Source organism: Tupaia chinensis, unplaced genomic scaffold (assembly GCF_000334495.1).
Source record: "Tupaia chinensis unplaced genomic scaffold, TupChi_1.0 Scaffold000146_1, whole genome shotgun sequence".
Lineage (NCBI taxonomy): Eukaryota > Metazoa > Chordata > Mammalia > Scandentia > Tupaiidae > Tupaia > Tupaia belangeri.
The window spans coordinates 17,451,490-17,468,440 of record NW_006159616.1 but is presented as its reverse complement, the minus strand read 5'-3'; the positions used below and the strand labels follow the sequence as shown (position 1 = coordinate 17,468,440).

At 51.3% G+C, this 16,951-nt stretch overlaps 2 protein-coding genes and 1 long non-coding RNA gene across 3 annotated transcripts in view; 2 read left to right on the top strand and 1 right to left on the bottom strand.

The window, feature by feature from the left end:
• The window catches only part of LOC106734574 (uncharacterized), a 4,918-nt gene extending 2,131 nt beyond the window's left edge, over window positions 1-2,787 (bottom strand). Inside the window, exon 1 of the long non-coding RNA XR_001370148.2 lies at window positions 2,659-2,787. This is a non-coding gene — a long non-coding RNA (uncharacterized LOC106734574). The remainder of the gene's footprint in view (window positions 1-2,658) is intronic.
• The window catches only part of TAS1R1 (taste 1 receptor member 1), a 13,151-nt gene extending 10,260 nt beyond the window's left edge, over window positions 1-2,891 (top strand). Inside the window, exon 6 of the mRNA XM_006145454.3 lies at window positions 1,947-2,891. Within this exon, the coding sequence (XP_006145516.2) occupies window positions 1,947-2,878 (932 nt within the window). The 3' untranslated portion in view covers window positions 2,879-2,891. The remainder of the gene's footprint in view (window positions 1-1,946) is intronic.
• Window positions 2,892-3,359: 468 nt separating this feature from the next.
• Window positions 3,360-12,000, top strand: ZBTB48 (zinc finger and BTB domain containing 48). The gene is made up of 11 exons (XM_006145393.3): window positions 3,360-3,490; window positions 4,013-4,705; window positions 5,112-5,353; window positions 8,744-8,855; window positions 9,428-9,520; window positions 9,915-10,001; window positions 10,188-10,342; window positions 10,663-10,799; window positions 10,871-11,035; window positions 11,487-11,575; window positions 11,651-12,000. The coding sequence occupies exons 2-11, from the start codon at window positions 4,016-4,018 to the stop codon at window positions 11,945-11,947; spliced, it is 2,067 nt and encodes a 688-aa protein (XP_006145455.1). The 5' UTR covers window positions 3,360-3,490; window positions 4,013-4,015; the 3' UTR covers window positions 11,948-12,000.
• The last annotated feature ends 4,951 nt before the right edge of the window (window positions 12,001-16,951 follow it).

The window sequence follows — 16,951 nt, the reverse complement described above, 5'->3', positions numbered from 1 at the left end:
TTCCCTTGTTCTCTCGTATCCTATCTTATCCTAAAGTCTCTTTCGTTACCCATGCCAAAGACATTTAGCACCTGGAACGGCTTGCCTGGAATACAGGTACTAGCATATCTACAGCAGGAGAAAAAAACAAAACCCAGAACGTCCCATTCAGATGTAAAGTCAAGGTCAGAAAGAAACTAGGGAGTTCAGGGCTCAACCAAGAGCTGGACTCTTTTTTTTTTTTTTTTAATAATTATTTCACTTGACTTTTATTTATTTACTTTTTTTTTTTTTGGAGAGGTGTTTGCTATAGGGCATGTGTACTGGACAGAAAGACAGAGAGACAGAAAGTGAGAAATCACTCCCCCCAGGGAGGATGGCCACGCTGTAACCTTTTCCTCCATTCTCCTCTCAGAATATTGGGCACGCACGCATGCACATGCACCCAGTGTGAGTTTAAGCCACCGGGTCCAGGATTCGAACCACAGTTGACTACATGGGAGTCCAGCGACATAGCCATTACACCAAGTGCTGGTCCCTTGAAAAGATCTTTTTAAGCTAATGAAATTTTAAACATTATCTAGGAACTCATAATTCTAGGGGCTAGCAGGTGGTATGGTGATTAAGTGCACTGGACTCCCACACATGGCTGACCATGGTTCAAGTCCTGGACCTGATGGCTTGCTTTCTTTCTTTTCCTCTCTCTCTCTCTCTCTCTCTCTCTCTCTCTCTCTCTCTGTGTGTGTGTATTTCTCTGGTCAAATTAAAATAAAATGAATGAATAAATAAAATTAAATATATCATTATAAAATAATTTTTAAAAAAGAATTATTTTATTTGGAGCTTGCAGGTGGCGTCGTGGTTAAAGGCACTTAGCATCCTTAACCATGCCATCTCCTGCTGGCCCCAAAAAGGTCTTTTTAAAAAAGAATTATTTTATTTAATGTTTTTTAAGAATTATTTTTAACTTATCTTTACTGCTTTTAAGGAATTATTTTATCTAACTTTATTTATTTATTTATTTATTAAATTTGGACAGAGAGGGAGAGAGTATGAGAAAGAGAGAGAGGGAAAGTGAGAAAGCAAGCTGCCAGGTCCAGGACTTGATCCGTGGTCGGCCATGTGAGAGTCCAGTGCTCTTAACTACCATACCACTTGCGAGCCCCAACTTTATTTATTTTTGACTAGAGAGAGAGAAAGTGAAAGAGAGAGAGAGAGAGAGAGAGAGAGAGGAAGCAAGCTGCCAGGTACAGGACTCAAACTGTGGTCGGCCATGTGGGAGTCCAACACCCTTATCCATCATGCTACCTGCCAGCCCTCCCCTTTTTTGAATTATTTTATTTAACTTTATTTTTAAAAATTTGATCCAAGGGGGACAGAGTGCATGTGTGCGAGAGAGGAAAAGTGAGAAAGCAAGCCACTAGGTCTGGGACTTGAACCACTGTGCAACCTGCTGGCCCCAAGAGGTGAATTCTTTCCAGTAGCCACATTTGTTTCTTCTGTCGTGTAGTAATGCATCTCTTCTGTCCTCAGATAGAACTCAGAGAAACAGCAGAGTGGCAGCTTAGGAAGGTGGATTTGCTTAGTGGAAGTGTTGGAAAGAGGTGAAAATGCCCTTCTTTGGGGTTGGCTGGTCCCATTAGATCACAGCCTACTTGAAAGAATGGTATGTAGGCAGAGCTACCAGCGACCCCTATCCTCCCTAAGCATCTCTTGGTTTGTAGTAAACCCCTTCTGGGATCATGAGCTATATAGAACTTACCTCTGTGTCTTCAGAGTCTGTAACCGATACAGGCCCATTTTGAGGAAATGGGCCCTGCTTCAGATTTCCTGCCATTTCACTATGCCTGGGAGAGCCTCACTGCTATGGTAAGATTTCCCAGTATCCTGCGGGCCTGTATAACCTTCCTTCCCAGCGCTACTCGGTTCGCCTGGCTCTCAGGAACCTTCTCTGTCCTCCCTTTCAGACCTCTATAATTGCCAGCCTTGTGGAAAAGAAGAGTGGGCCCCTGAGGGAAGCCAAACCTGCTTCCAACGCACTGTGGTGTTTTTGACTTGGCATGAGCCCATCTCTCAAGTACTGTTGGCGGCTAATACACTGTTGCTGCTGCTACTGGTTGGGACTGCAGGCCTGTTTGCTTGGCACCTGGACACCCCTGTGGTGAAGTCAGCTGGGGGCAGGTTGTGCTTCCTCATGCTGGGCTCCCTGGCAGGGGGTAGCTGCAGCCTCTATGGCTTCTTTGGGGAGCCCACACTGCCCACATGCTTGTTACGCCAGGCCCTCTGGGTCCTCGGCTTTGCCATCTTCCTGTCTTGTCTGGCGATTCGCTCCTTCCAAGTGGTCATCATCTTTAAGTTTTCAACTAAGGTGCCCACTTTCTACCATGCCTGGGTTCAAAACAATGGTGTTGGCCTGTTCTTAACAATCAGCTCAATGACCCAGCTGCTTCTCTGTGTAATTTGGCTTACCGTATGGACCCCTCTGCCGACCAGAGAATACCAGCGCTTCTCCCAGCTGGTGATGCTTGAGTGCACAAAGACCAATTCACCGGGATTCGTGCTGGCTTTTGCCTATAATGGCCTCCTCTCTATCAGCGCTTTTGCCTGCAGCTACCTGGGCAAGGATCTGCCAGAGAACTATAATGAGGCCAAATGTGTCACCTTCAGCCTGCTGCTCACCTTCGTGTCCTGGATCGCCTTCTACACCATGGCCAGCGTCTATCAGGGCGAGTACCTCCTTGCAGCCAACGCGCTGGCGGTGCTAAGCAGCCTGAGCGGCTACTACAGCGGCTATTTCCTCCCCAAGTGCTATGTGATCCTCTGCCGCCCAGATCTCAACAGCACACAGCACTTTCAAGCCTCTATACAGGACTACACGAGTCGCTGTGGCTCCACGTGACCAAGGGGAGCAGGGAGGGTCAGACCCTGGGCGGGGCGGACTGTAAGCCTTGCGGGCCCGGGCCCTGAGGATGGCAGATCGAGCCGGCCTCAGGGCCTAAGGCGTCCGAGGTCTCTGGATTCCTTGGTCTTGGCTTGGGTTGTGCACACAGGAGAATCGAATCCAGACCCCAGGCTGCCAATAAAAAGGTGAAATGTGTGTCTGCGTCTTGGTGCGCTTTCCGGCTAGGCAGAGAAAAGGGCACTCCTCTTTATCGCTGAGCCCAGAGCCTGGCAAGACAAGCGCCCAGTTTGGTGTTCCTAGGCAACCTAGAGAGGCGGGCGCAAACGGGGACGGGGAGAGGCTGGGGGGGTACTGGCCACGCCCACCCGCATCCCGTTGGCTGTTCTCTGTGGGCCCCGCCCCCAGGGGTCAGGGCAGGAGAAGACCTACACTATCAGGCGTCCCGCCCCTGGCTGGCGCTCCCTGACGTCACGTCCGGCGCAGCGACGGCGGCGTTTCCGCACGGTCGGCCGGGCGCTTTCCTCCAGGCAGTTGGTCTGTGGGCAGTGGAGACAGCAGAGCCCGGGGTCAGCGGGGTCAGCGGGGCCAGCGCAGTGAGGACCCGCCTGGGTGAGGAGGGCGTGCGGCGAAGGAGGGCGGGGCTGCAGGCCTCTGTAGTCACTGACGCGCGTGTGGCCGCGACCATCTTCCGCCCATCCGCTTTGGACCTGTGGGCGCGGCGTGGGCTCCCCTCACCTGTCCGCCGCCCTCTGCCTCCCGGGGTTCTCTCTCTGTACCTGGCTGGTAGCTCGTGCTCATCCTCTGCCTCTCCTCCACACTGATTCCTCCCACCGGCACCCTTCGGGACTTTGCCCTGTTCCTCGCGGTGCTCCTTCCCCTAGCTAGTCTTCCTGCGCCCCAGCCACCATCCTATCTGGCCAATCCAATATGGCCCCCGCCCCCCGGGAAGCTGTCAGTCGATTCCTGTTCTCCGAGTGCATGCTTCAAACGTGGCCGGAGCCCCCGTTCTCATAACTGTGGTTGAGTAGGCTCCATCCAGCCTCCCCTTTTTATTCTCAAATCCAGGGGCTTTCTCTTGTTTACCTTTAGTTGAGTTGGCCAGGGTGTCACTTTTCCCTTCCTCCCTTCCAGACCATGGACGGCTCTTTCGTCCAACACAGTGTGAGGGTCCTGCAGGAGCTCAACAAGCAGCGGGAGAAGGGCCAGTACTGTGATGCCACCCTGGACGTGGGGGGCCTGGTGTTCAAGGCGCACTGGAGTGTTCTTGCCTGTTGTAGTCACTTCTTCCAGAGCCTCTACGGAGATGGCTCAAGAGGCAGTGTTGTCCTCCCTGCCGGCTTTGCTGAGATCTTTGGCCTCTTGTTGGATTTTTTCTACACTGGGCATCTCGCCCTCACCTCAGGGAACAGGGATCAGGTTCTCCTGGCAGCTAGGGAATTGCGAGTACCAGAGGCTGTGGAACTGTGCCAGAGCTTCAAGCCCAAAACCTTGGTGGGACAGGCACCAAGTGGCCAGAGTGGGCTGGGGAAACCTGCCTCCCGGGATTTGAACAACCACCTCAAGGAGCCAGTGGGCTTGGAGGAAGAGGAAGTTTCAAGGACTCTGAGTCTAGACCCTAGGGATCTGGAGTCCAGAGGCAATCATAGCCCACAGAGGCCCCAGCTCAGTCCTCCTGCTCAGACTGAGAGTTCCTCCTTCTTCTGTGGAAAGCTGAAGCAGGCTCTGAAGCCATGTACCCTAGAGGATAAGGAGCCTGAGGACTGCAAAGTGCCCTCAAGACCCTTTGAGGCTGAAGGTGCCCAGCTGCAGGGCGAGAATAATGAGGTACTGTGCTCAGGGTGCTGGAACCGGGGAGGCAAGAGTAACACTTCTCAGGGGTAATCTGGACTCCAAAGCAGAATCTCTGTTATGGGGTTTGGAATAGGTTTCCTACAGACATAGGGAGCTGGCAGCCTCAGGCTGGCCTTTCATTGACTTATAACGCTCCAGGGTTGCCAACTTCCTGGGGGTGGAGTTGGGGGAGTTGCAGGTGTTTTCCCAGGATAGTGAGATCCAGCCAGGCTTCTACTTCCGCCTAAATGGAGCCTCTGCCCTCCAAACCTAAGATCCAGATGCTGTCTGCCCTGGGACCCTGAAGGGAACGGCCCTGAGAAAAGGTCTTTTGTGGGTTGGGGCTCAGGATGGAACTGGAGGTGGATCCCCACAACGCTTGCTGCCTCTTCTACTCTAGTGGGAAGTGGTGGTTCAAGTTGAAGATGATGGGGATGGCGATTTCGGTTCTGAGCCTGAGGCTGTGCTGACCAGGAGGAAGTCAAACATAATCAGAAAGCCCTGTGCTGCTGAGCCTGTCCTGAGTGCAGGTTCCCTAGCAGCTGAGCCTGCTGAGAACAGAAAAGGTACAGCGGTGCCAGTTGAATGCCCCACATGTCATAAAAAGTTCCTCAGCAAATATTATCTAAAAGTCCACAACAGGTAAACATTCTGTTTTTCTGTTTTCTTTTCCTGCCTGCCATTCTCATGTCGGGGGAGGACTGGGCTATGCAGGGGCTAGGGGCTCTATTTTAGACCCACATTGTGCCCAGTGTTGGCACAAACTTTGATCATCAGGGACTGTAAACCAGGTTGGATTCTTTATCTTCCCTCCCTTACTGTGAGTCCTCTGGTTAGAGGGGTTCATAGATACCTTGTCAATAGATTCTACCCACTCTGGACCTTGACCTCTAGCTGGCTCCTGCTAGGGGAATGAAAGAAGACTGGTCCCTATGCTAGAGCAAAAGCCCAACCTTAGCTATTTGTAAAGCCTGGCAGTTTGGGCTTTTGGCCAAGAAACTGATCATTAGAGGTGTTGGTACTACCTGCATTACTGGGGACAAGTTAGCTCCGGGATGTCAGCAGAACATAAAAGACCATTTGTGTAAAACTGCAGTGTGTAATAAGGTAACCAGGAGCCCCATAGGGCCGTTTTAACTTCAAATTAATTAAGATTAAATTAAGAATTTAGTTCCTCAGACACACTAGTCACACCTCAAGTGCTCAGTAGCACACTGCTTCTGACTGCTGACGTGGACGGTGCAGACAGAACATTGCCATCATCGCAGAGTTCTCTTGGACAGTGCTGCCCTGTGATCCCTGCAAGGCCTTGGAGATGGCAGCTGGGTGACGTGCTTCCTAGTCCTGCCGTTCCCAGCCGACATCACTGATCCATCATGGTGCAAGCCAGCATACCTTTATCAGTGTAACACTCAGGGGAGCCACTAGCAAAGGTCCAGAGCGGGAGCCCTGCGTGAAAGCTGTTTGCTAGCCCACGAGTTTTGTTTTTGGGGAAACTGCTACCAGTGAGTCTTTGGGTAATTCCAGTTTTGGGGAGTCTCTGGGGGCCAGTTCATGTTCTGCCTGGCTGCTGCTGGGCATTTCATCAGCCTGATTTCAGAATGAAGCACTGTCTCCATCTCCACCTTGGCCTTCAGGTTACTGGACTGGCTCTGAGAACTGGGAGGGAAGTGATGGCTTCATGAGGTCATTGTGATAGGGAACGAGGATAGTTGATAGAGTGGCAGAGGACGACAGGAGCACTTGGCCTCTGGCATGTTATCAGAGTTTTCCTAGTCTAAGGTCAGGGTTGGTTTAGTTCATTTGATCAGCAAAGTGTCTGGTAGCCGACACAGTGGTGTGGGCACGCAGGATATATCAGTGTACCTAATGGAGTTTACCTTCCTGCTTGGCAGTGCAGATGGCAAAGAAAAAGAAAGAGCAGGGCTAGGAGTTGGCAAGTTCAGGGGAAGTCAGATTGAAATTTTATTTTATTTCACAAATTTTTTTTTTTAGAGAGATTTTTGCTATAGAGCACATGTGCTTGTGCGAGAGACAGAGACAGAAAGTGAGAAATCACTCCCTAGAGGTGGTCCTCTATTTTATTTAAAGAATTATTTTGGGACCAGCAGATGGCTTAATGGTTACATCACAAGACTCTCACAGTCGACCCTGGTTTGAGTCCTGGACCTGGTGGCTTAAATTCATGGTAGTGTGTGTGCATGTGTGCCCAAGATCCCGAGAGGAGAATGGAGAAGAGATTATGGCATGGCCATCCCCCAGGAGGTGATTTCTCTCTTTCTGTCTCTCTGTCTCTCCAGAGAGCATACGCACTGTATAGCAAAAATCTCTCTTAAGATGAAAAAATAAAAGAATTATTTTAATTTAATTTTAGTCCTTGTTGTTTCTTAAAATTTGACTGGAGGAGGGCTGGCGGGTGGTGTAGTTAAGCATGCTGAACTCCCACATGGCTGACTGCGATTTGAGTCCCAGACCTGGTGGCTTGCTTTCTTACTTTCTCTCTCTCTCAGTTTCTATCTGGTCAAATTTAAATAAATAAATAAATAAATAAAGTTAAATAAAATAATTTTAAAAAAGAAAAGTTTAAAAAATATTTGACCAGAGGAGAGAAAATGAGAAAGCAAGCCACCAGGTCCAGAAGTCAAACCGTGGTCAGCCATATGGGAGTCCAGCACCTTAATCACCATGCCACCTGCTGGCTCCTGTTTATTTTTATTTATTTTTAAAATAATTACTCAGTTTTATCTATTATCATTATTTTAAAATTTGAGCAGAGAGAGGAAAGAGAGAAGGAAAGTGAGAGCAGGTCATCAGGTACAGGACTAAATCGCAGTCAGCCATGTGGAATCCAGTGCCTTAACCGCTACACTGTCTGCTGACACCTAAGTTGAAATTTTATTTATTTTTAAAAATAATTATTTTATTTAACTTTATTTAATTAGACCAGAGAGGGAAAGATTGTGTGTGTGAGAGAGAGAGGGACAGTGAGAAAGCAACCCACCAGGCCCAGGACTCGAACTGTGGTCAGCCATGTGGGAGTCTAGTGCCCTTAATCACTACACCACCTGCTGGCCTCTAGGTTGAAATTTTAAGTAACAGTGGTCTGGGGAGACTTACTGAGAAGGTAAGATTTGAGCAAAGACTTCAGGAGGATAGGAAGTTAACTGAGTAGTGACTGGAGAGAGCATTCTGGGCAGAGAGCCAAGCCAGAGTGAAGGCTCGGGTCACACTGAGTCTATAGGCAGCAGGAGGCAAGGGCGCCAAGCAGGGAGACCTTGGGAGCAAGGCCAGCGAGGGGAGAGCAGGCCAGCTAATGGAAGGCCACCTACAGCTTCAAAGGCCCTCTCCTCTTCTCAGGGTGAAAGAGGAAACACTGGAGGATTATGAGCCAAGAGGTGACAAGGTCTGCTTGTATTTAAAGGGTCCATCTGGCTGCTGACCTGAAACCTGTCAGGGGGGCAGGCACAGAGCAGGGAGAACAGGTGGGCAGCTCACACGGCAGCCCCAGAGGTGCAGTGCTGTCCAGGGTGGGTGGTGGTAGAGTGAGGTGAAATGGGCAGGCGCTGCCATGGTTTGTGGCGGGAGAGCCCCCAGAAGACTGAGTTGTTTCTATAGGTGGTTGGGACTCAGGAACTCTTTCTCCTTTGGAGAAAATGCTGGCTAGCTGGGCCATCTGTTGGCTTCTGTGCCAGTCAGCATTGTGGTGGCCACTTAGGGAGGCTTGCAGAAGCAGGGCTCCTGGGGCTGGCTCCGGGCTCCAGGGCGTCCCCTCTAGCGTGGAGCTGTGTGGACTCTGGTTGCGGCACCCTGCCTTGCATGGAGTCTCCGTGCTGGAGGGAGACTTATGGACTTGGCCCTGCATGTGCACCAGTCAAGGTCTGCCCAAGGCCTCATAGTGAGCCACAGGCTGGCCTCAGGACAACCCTTCCTGCTGCAGAGCTAGCACTGGTCAGTGGCGGGAGCCACAGCCTGGGTGGGAGAGCTGGGAAGTCCTTCAGCCCCCACACGCCTTGTGGCTTCTCCTCCTGACAGGAAACACACTGGGGAAAAACCCTTTGAGTGTCCTAAATGTGGGAAGTGTTACTTTCGGAAAGAGAACCTCCTGGAGCATGAAGCCCGGAATTGCATGAGTCGATCGGAACAGGTACTTGGGAGCGACCCAGGTACTTGTGGGCAGGGGCACGCTGGCTCTGGCTTTGTGCCCTCTGGGAAGGGCCCTGGAGGCTCCAGGACCTGAAAACTCAAATGAGCTGTAGGGGCTTTGGATGTCATTGAGTCCACCATGCCCTCGTGTGAGGACACAGATTCCAAGGGATGGAGGGGCCAGCCCAGTGGGGATTTTGTGGTAGCCTGTCCAAAGACTTTTTGGGCTTTGGAGTGGGGGAGCTCTAGTAGGGGCTGTGGTGGGAGAGGCCTCTCGGCCATCTCTACCCACCCTGACATTGGCCCGTGTGGTTGGGCCCATCCAAACTCAGCCCTTCTAGAGGCATGTCAGTGGCACCTGGGGCCAGGGATAGGATGAGGCAGCCAGGCCTTTGGTGGGTGTGCAGCATTCAGGGACAGGCAGGGCAGGCAGGTTATGTGTTGCCCTCTCCCACCCTAGCGTCCCACCCCTCAGGCACACTTCCCGGCAGCAAGAGGAAGCCCCTGCAGAGGCTGCCATCACAGGCAGAGGCCCCCCCTGATGCTGGCCCTGCTTGCCCCTCACACTGCCAGGTCTTCACATGCTCCGTGTGCCAGGAGACCTTCCGCCGGAGGATGGAGCTGCGGGTGCACATGGTGTCCCACACAGGCGAGATGCCTTACAAGGTCAGCCTCAGCCTCTTCCAGGACCCCTCCCGTTGAGCTCTTTCCAGAGGTAGTGTCAGTGCCTTCCCCTCAACAGCTTTCAAGGAGCCTGCTGTCCCTGCCTGTCCTGTGCCATGTGATGGGGTAGGGCCACTGGCCACAGCCTCACCTCTAGGGCCCTTTTGGGCCCTTGTTGCTTTTCATGGAGGGTGGGCTCCTCATTCCTCTGGGCATGGGACTGGGCAGCTGAGCACTGGGGGACCCTCCTTGTGCCATCCTTCACGCCGTATCAGGGAGCCTCCCTGCATCTGGGCCCGGGCCCTGTTCTTGCCTTCCTGCCCAGTGGCCTGGGGTTGGGTGGTAGGGTTCTTTTGGTGCAGGCTGCCCTAGAGGTGACTGTGGGTCTGTCTTTCAGTGTTCCTCCTGCTCCCAGCAGTTCATGCAGAAGAAGGACCTGCAGAGCCACATGATCAAGCTACACGGAGCTCCCAAGCCCCACGCAGTAAGGATCAGGGCCATGCGTGCTCTGATTGCTGGGACAAGCGAGTGAGGCCCTATGGCTGTGCCCAGAGCAGGCAGGAGGCCATGTGATATCTGTCATTGCGGGGGCAGAGGGACACCTGGGCTCTTAGGCAGCTTCAGTCTGTCCTCTACCCTGGCCCCTCAGTCCAACATGTCTGCCCCACAGTGTCCCACCTGTGCCAAGTGCTTCCTGTCCCGCACGGAGCTGCAGCTGCATGAGGCTTTCAAGCACCGCGGGGAGAAGTTGTTTGTGTGTGAGGAGTGTGGGCACCGGGCCTCCAGCCGCAATGGCCTGCAGATGCACATCAAGGCCAAGCACAGGTGCGGGTCAGCCTGTCCTCTCTTGGGTCTGGACCTGCTGTCTTTCTGGGAGGGGACCTAAGGGATGAGCAGGAGTTTGCCAGGCAGAGAGGTGATTTCAGGCTGAGAAGGCTCTGTGCCGCCTGGACAGTAAGTTTCCTTAGTGTTGACTCCTGCTCCATAGATCTCCCGTTTGCTCTCAAGATGGAGGTGGCAAAAAAAAAAAAAAAAGATGGAGGTGGCGTCCCTTTCCTAGCACTGTCCAGTGCCCCTGGATGCTGCAGAGTGAAGGGGGCTGCTTCCCTCGGTGATTGCCTCCACCCATCTCCCCACCTGAACAGGAACGAGAGGCCGTATGTCTGTGAGTTCTGCAGCCACGCTTTCACCCAGAAGGCCAATCTCAACATGCACCTTCGGACGCACACAGGCGAGAAGCCCTTCCAGTGCCATCTCTGTGGCAAGACCTTCCGTACTCAAGGTGAGGCAAGTCTGTCCACTCCTTGCTCTGGGGCTGAGGCCAACAACTGAGCCCCTTCCTTGTCTCTGCAGCCAGCCTGGACAAGCACAACCGCACTCACACGGGGGAGAGGCCCTTCAGCTGTGAGTTCTGTGAGCAGCGTTTTACTGAGAAGGGGCCCCTCCTGAGGCACGTGGCCAGTCGACACCAAGAGGGCCGGCCCCACTTCTGCCAGATCTGTGGCAAGACCTTCAAAGGTACCTGGGCATGTCTGGGGGAGCTGAGGGTGGGGCCATCCCATTTCCTCTGATCTGAGTTGGAGGGTCCCTGTGGAGAGCGTTCAGAGGCAACACTTGTTCAAACACTTTCTAGTACCAGAACCTTCTTGCCAGCGAATCTCTTTCATTGCCCATGTGTTAGAGAGAATGCTGTTGCTTTGACTGAAGTGGTAGGGCAGGATCCCCCTAGGTTCCCATGCAGTAACAACTTCGGGGGTGGTGGCAGGGCCTGTGCAGCAGCTGCAAGCCACTGGGCCCAATGACTGGGAAAGAACCCTGTGCTGACTCCTCGGCCAGCTCTTTCTGCCTCTGTCCCAGCCACCCACAGCATTTCCTTGTGTGCCCTGGGACTCATTGTCTCCCATCCCCGGGCACATTCCCTGCCTTGTTCTCACCTCTCCTCACTCCCGTGGTCCCTTCCGTCATTCAGCTGTGGAGCAGTTGCGTGTGCATGTCAGACGACACAAGGGGGTGAGGAAGTTCGAGTGTACTGAATGTGGCTACAAGTTCACCCGACAGGTAGGTTGGGCCTTGGGTCATCTCCCCCATCCCCAGGATCTCCCCCAGCCCAGTCCTGAGCTCGCCTCTCTCCAGGCTCACCTGCGGAGGCACATGGAGATCCACGATCGGGTGGAGAACTACAACCCACGGCAGCGCAAGCTTCGCAACTTGGTCATCGAGGATGAGAAGATGGTGGTGGTGGCGCTCCAGCCACCTGCAGAGTTGGAAGTGGGTTCTGCTGAGGTCATCGTGGAGTCCCTGGCCCAGGGTAGCCTGGCCACCCAACTCTCTGGCCAGAGACTGTGTGGGGATGACAGCTTTGCTGGCTCGGGTGTCCTGGAGCCCTCCCTTATCATCACGGCTGCCGTCTCTGAGGACTGTGACACGTAGCCCATCCGCCCACCCACTTGGCCCCAGCCCCCAATAAACCACATGGCTTTGGACTTGCTTGCTTTGGTCTGTCTGGTAGCCCATGCCCTCAGGATGAAATGGTGGCCTGCCCATCTTCCCTGGACCTCAGAGCTCACCAGCCACTTCCCCCCCCTTGGTAAGAGATGTCAGCTAGCTGAGCAAGACCAGTGGAGAAGCTTTGAGGGCCAAGCCTCCGGCCCTAGATGCTCTCCACATCTATCTTCTGTCCTCACTTTAGATAGATATTAGGTTTTTGCCATAGGGTGCATGTGCTTGCTGGAGAAAAAGAGAAAGTGAGAAATCACCCCTCAGGAGGGGTGGCCACACTGCAATCCCCTTTCCATTCTCGGGATTTTCGGCAAGCAGCACACGCATCTGGCATGATTTTCAGAATGCCAGATTCAGGATTCAAACCACCATAGGCCATATGTGAGTCCAGTGCTTTAACCGCCATGCTACTACCTGCTGGCTCCTGCATTCTTTTCGGAATTCAGAATTGAGAACATTGTCCAAATAGAGCAAAAATGTCCTATTTGAGAGTAGTGGTGGCACCAGATAGTGGGATAGAATTTGTTATTAAGCCTCTGGAGTCAAAATCAAGTAGCCAGTGTTCCCAGTGATGGCCAGCAAAGACTCAGGCCTGAGTGTAGCCAACTATGCCTGGGCACCTGAAGAAGTGCAGGCTGGTCACCTTCCCATGGGAGGATTCTCCCCTTGGGTGGTTCTTAGCTCTGTGTCTCAGTGGTCTGGGCTTTAAATGGTGGGAGCCCTTGGTGGTCCCAGGTTCAACAGCTGTGGGGTGCTACGTGTCATGGAGGGAAAGTGCATGGAGCACTAACAATAGAGCAGGTTGCCTGTGTTTACGTTTCTTTTGTTTTTAAACATTTATCTGTTTATTTGTTGTGGTTTTCAAGCCACAGGGTCTGGCAAACAAACCTAGTCAGCCAGGTGGGAATCCAGCGCCCCAGCCACCCCACCTGCGGGCCCCACATTGTTCTCCAGCTCCTTTACTTATGCGTGTGACCCTGAACAAGTTACTACTGTCTTCATTTCCTTTATCTTTTTTTGTTTTGAAGAGATTTTTGGTATAGGGTGTGTGCACTTGCTGAAGACACAGAGAAAGGGAGAAATCGCCTCCCACGGGGATAGTCACACTGCAATTCCTTCTCCATTCTCCTCTTTTTGGGCACACACACATATCAGGCATGAATTTCAAGCCACCAGGTCCGAGACTCAAACAGTGGTCAACTACATAGGAGCCCAGCACCATAACCACTACGCCACCTGCTGAATCCATATCCATCTTTTAGTGGAGCACATGCTTCACAGACAAGGAGTAAGTGAAAAAGCTCACCGTTCAGTTACTGTTATGGATAATATACTCCAAAGTTTATCTGGGTGCCAGGGGAATCTGCTCTCTGCTGTGTGAGCTTCCCTCCACCGTGGTGGCTGGATTCCAGGAGCAAATACTCCAAAAGGCTGAAGCTACAAGGCCTTTCTACGACTAAGCCCTAGAAATCATGTGGCATCACCTCCGCCACGTTCTCTTGACTATCTAAAGACCTCTTATAGACACGCCTCACCACTTGACAAAAGTCACAGACTAGACATAGTTTTGAAATTAAAATATTGGGGGGGACCAGGAGGTAGTGTAATCATTACGTCCCTGGACTCCCACAGTTGATTGCGGTTTGAGTCTGGAACCGAGGGGCTTAAAATTCAATGCCAGGGGACCAGCAGGTGACATGGTGGATAAAGTGCTCGACACTGCCACATGGTCGACCACTTTTTTTTTTTTTTTAAAAGAGGTTTTTGCTATAGGGCGCGTGTGCTCACCAGACAGAGACAGACAGAGTGAAAGTGGGAAATCACCCCCCAGGGAGGATGGCCATGCTGCAATCCCTTCTCCTCCATTCTCCTTTTGGGATCTTGGGCATGCACACACGTGCCCGGCGTGTTTTAAGCCACTGGGTCCGGGACTTGAACCGCGGTCTACTACATGGGAGTCCAGCGACACAGCCATTACGCTAACTGCTGGTCCCGCCGACCACTTTTTGAGTGCCGGACTTTGTAGTTTGCTTTCTCACTTTCCTTCTCTCTCTCTCGTCAAAATGAATGGATACTTTTTTTTAAGGAATTATTTTTTTATTTAATTTTATTCATTGTCATTATTTATTTTTTTGAAGTTGACCACAGACAGAAGGAAAGTGAAAAAGCATGCTGCTAGGCCCAACTTGAACAGCAGTCAGCCATGTGGGAGTCCAGCTGCCTTAACCACCACCTGCTGGCCCCTAATTTTTTTCTTTAATTAGCCTTCAGTGAGGAATTACTATTTTTTTAAAGAATTATTTTATTTAACTTTAATTAATTAGTTAATTTTAATTGACCAGAGGGACAGAGTGAGAGAGTAAGGGTGAGAGAAAGTGAGAAAGCAAGCCACCAAGTCCAGGACTTGAACTGTGGTTGGCCATATGGGAGTCCAGTGCCCTTAACCACACTACCTGCTGGCCTTGAATGGATAAAAAAGAAAGAAACAAAACAAAACAAAAAATCGCCAGGCATGTAGGTGTTCCTGCCCAGAATCCAGAGAGGAGAATGAGGGGATTGCAGAGCGGCCATCCTTCTGGAGGGTGTCTTCTCACTTTCTGTCTGTCTGTCTCTTTCTGGTGAGCACATACCCCCTATAGCAAAAATCTCTCTAGGGATGGGTAGGTGGCATGGTTCAAGTCCTGGACCTGGTGACTTGCTTTCTCACTCTCACGCACTCTGTCCCTCTCTAGTCAAATTAAATAAAAGTTTAAAAATAACTCTTTTTAAGGATCATTTTATTTTTATTTATTATTCATTTATTTATTTTAATGTGATGAGAGAGAGCATGCGTTAGAAAGCAAGTCATCAGGTCCAGGACTCGAACCGTGGTCACCCATGTGGGAGAGTCCAGGTCCTTAATCACCAAGCCACCTGCTGGTCCCAAAAGTTAAAAAATAATTATTTAAAAAAGAAAAATTATCTAAACAAAATTTGTAGGGGCCAAGAGGTGGTGTGGTTAAGGTGCCAGATTCCCACATGGCCAACTGTAGCTATAGTTCTGAACCTGGCAGCTTGCTCTCACTCCTCCCCCCTTGTGAGCATGTATGCCCTCTAGCAAATTAAATAATGAAATAATACTTGGGACCAGCAATTGGTGTTATGGCTATGTCACTGGACTCCCATGTAGTCGACCACGGTTCGAGTCCCAGACTCGGTTGCTTAAACTCCCACTGGGCGCGTATGCGTGTGTGCCCAAAATCCCAAGAGGAGAATGGAAGAGAAGGGATAGCCGTGTAGCCATGCCCCTTGGGGGGGGGGTAATTTCTTGCTTTCTGTCTGTCTCTTTCTGGCAAGCGCACTTGCCCTATAGCAAAAACCTCTCCAAAAAATAAATAGTAATTTTTTTTTTTTGAGATCTTGGGCACACATGCACACACGCCTGGTGTGAGTTTTAAGCCACTGGGTCCGGTACTCGAACCATAGTCGACTACATGGGAGTCCAGCAACATAGCCATTACGCTAACTGCTGGTCCCCCCCAAAAATAATTAATACACTTATTTTTATTATTTTGATCAGAGAAAGACAGAGAAAGCAAGCCACATGTGTGCATACCCAAAATCTTTAAAGGATGGAGAAATGTAGAAGGGATTGCAGTGTGACCATCCCCATGGGGGTGCTTTCTCACTTCTGTCTCTGGTAATGTGCTGTCTAGCAAACTAGAACTTTTTGCTCCCCTTCCCATCCCACACTGGCCTCCCCCCAGGTTCAGACAGGCTCTGTAGATGTGAACGACATTCTGGGCTTGACTGCTCACGTGGACCCACAGCCATTTTGGTATCCTCAGGTCCAAGGTGCATTCCACCAGATGGGACTGACCTCAGCCTGTGCTACCGCGGGGAGGGTGTGTGTGTGGGGGGGCCCTGGTGAGGGGGAACGAGACCCCAACAGATAGAAACCAGTTTGGAAAAGGCAGGTGAGGTGACAGTTTCCCCTTTGGAAGTCATAGGTGCGTCACCCTGTGCTCCTCTGTATCTCAGGCCTCCCTCCTTTCCACGACTTATCCTCTAACGATCTGAGACGAGAGGAGGCCTGCAAGGTTTTGTAAATGGTGAAGCTCCTTTGGACTGTGAACAAGTACCCTGGACTCCCCCAAACTGTCCCTTTCCCATTAGTGTGGGACCCTCCTCAGGCCTCCCTCCTTTCCACGACTTATCCTCTAACGATCTGAGACGAGAGGAGGCCTGCAAGGTTTTGTAAATGGTGAAGCTCCTTTGGACTGTGAACAAGTACCCTGGACTCCCCCAAACTGTCCCTTTCCCATTAGTGTGGGCCCCTCCACTCTGTTCCTTGAAATCTCTCTGCCATGTCCCCCACATCTGGGCTCAGCCAAAGGATTCCCAGAAGGCACAGCAGCAGGAGGACAAAAACCACGTCAGTGAATGAATAGGAAATACTTTTATTTCAAAAGGTATTGAAGGCATCTTAAAACCTTAAACAGGATTCTAGACATGTAAGCCTACAGAATAGACTAAAATAAATACACAAGTCTGCCCACCCTCGGGTGGGACTGGATGTTGGACACTGGAAGGAGGCTGTCCTTGTTATGTCAGAGTCTCTGAAGTCATAAATATAGAATATGTTATAGTAGATCAGCATTAAATACTAGTCACTGGATTTTCATAACAAACATGTAATGCACAGGGACAGTCCCATCCCCTACATTTGTCCCAGAGTCCATGTCAAAATGTCTAACTGGTGGGATGTTAACAGCCCAGACCCAGTGGCAAAGGAGGGGGACCTGATCCTGGACCCCTGGCTGGAGGGACTTGCTGTTGCTGAGACTCCCACCTGCTCTTCTCCCTCCCTGGCATTTCAAACCCAAAGATGAGGCCCCGATAGTAGACTGGGTAGCTCTGGAGTGTAGACAGAGGAGAGGGGCATAAACCCAAGAC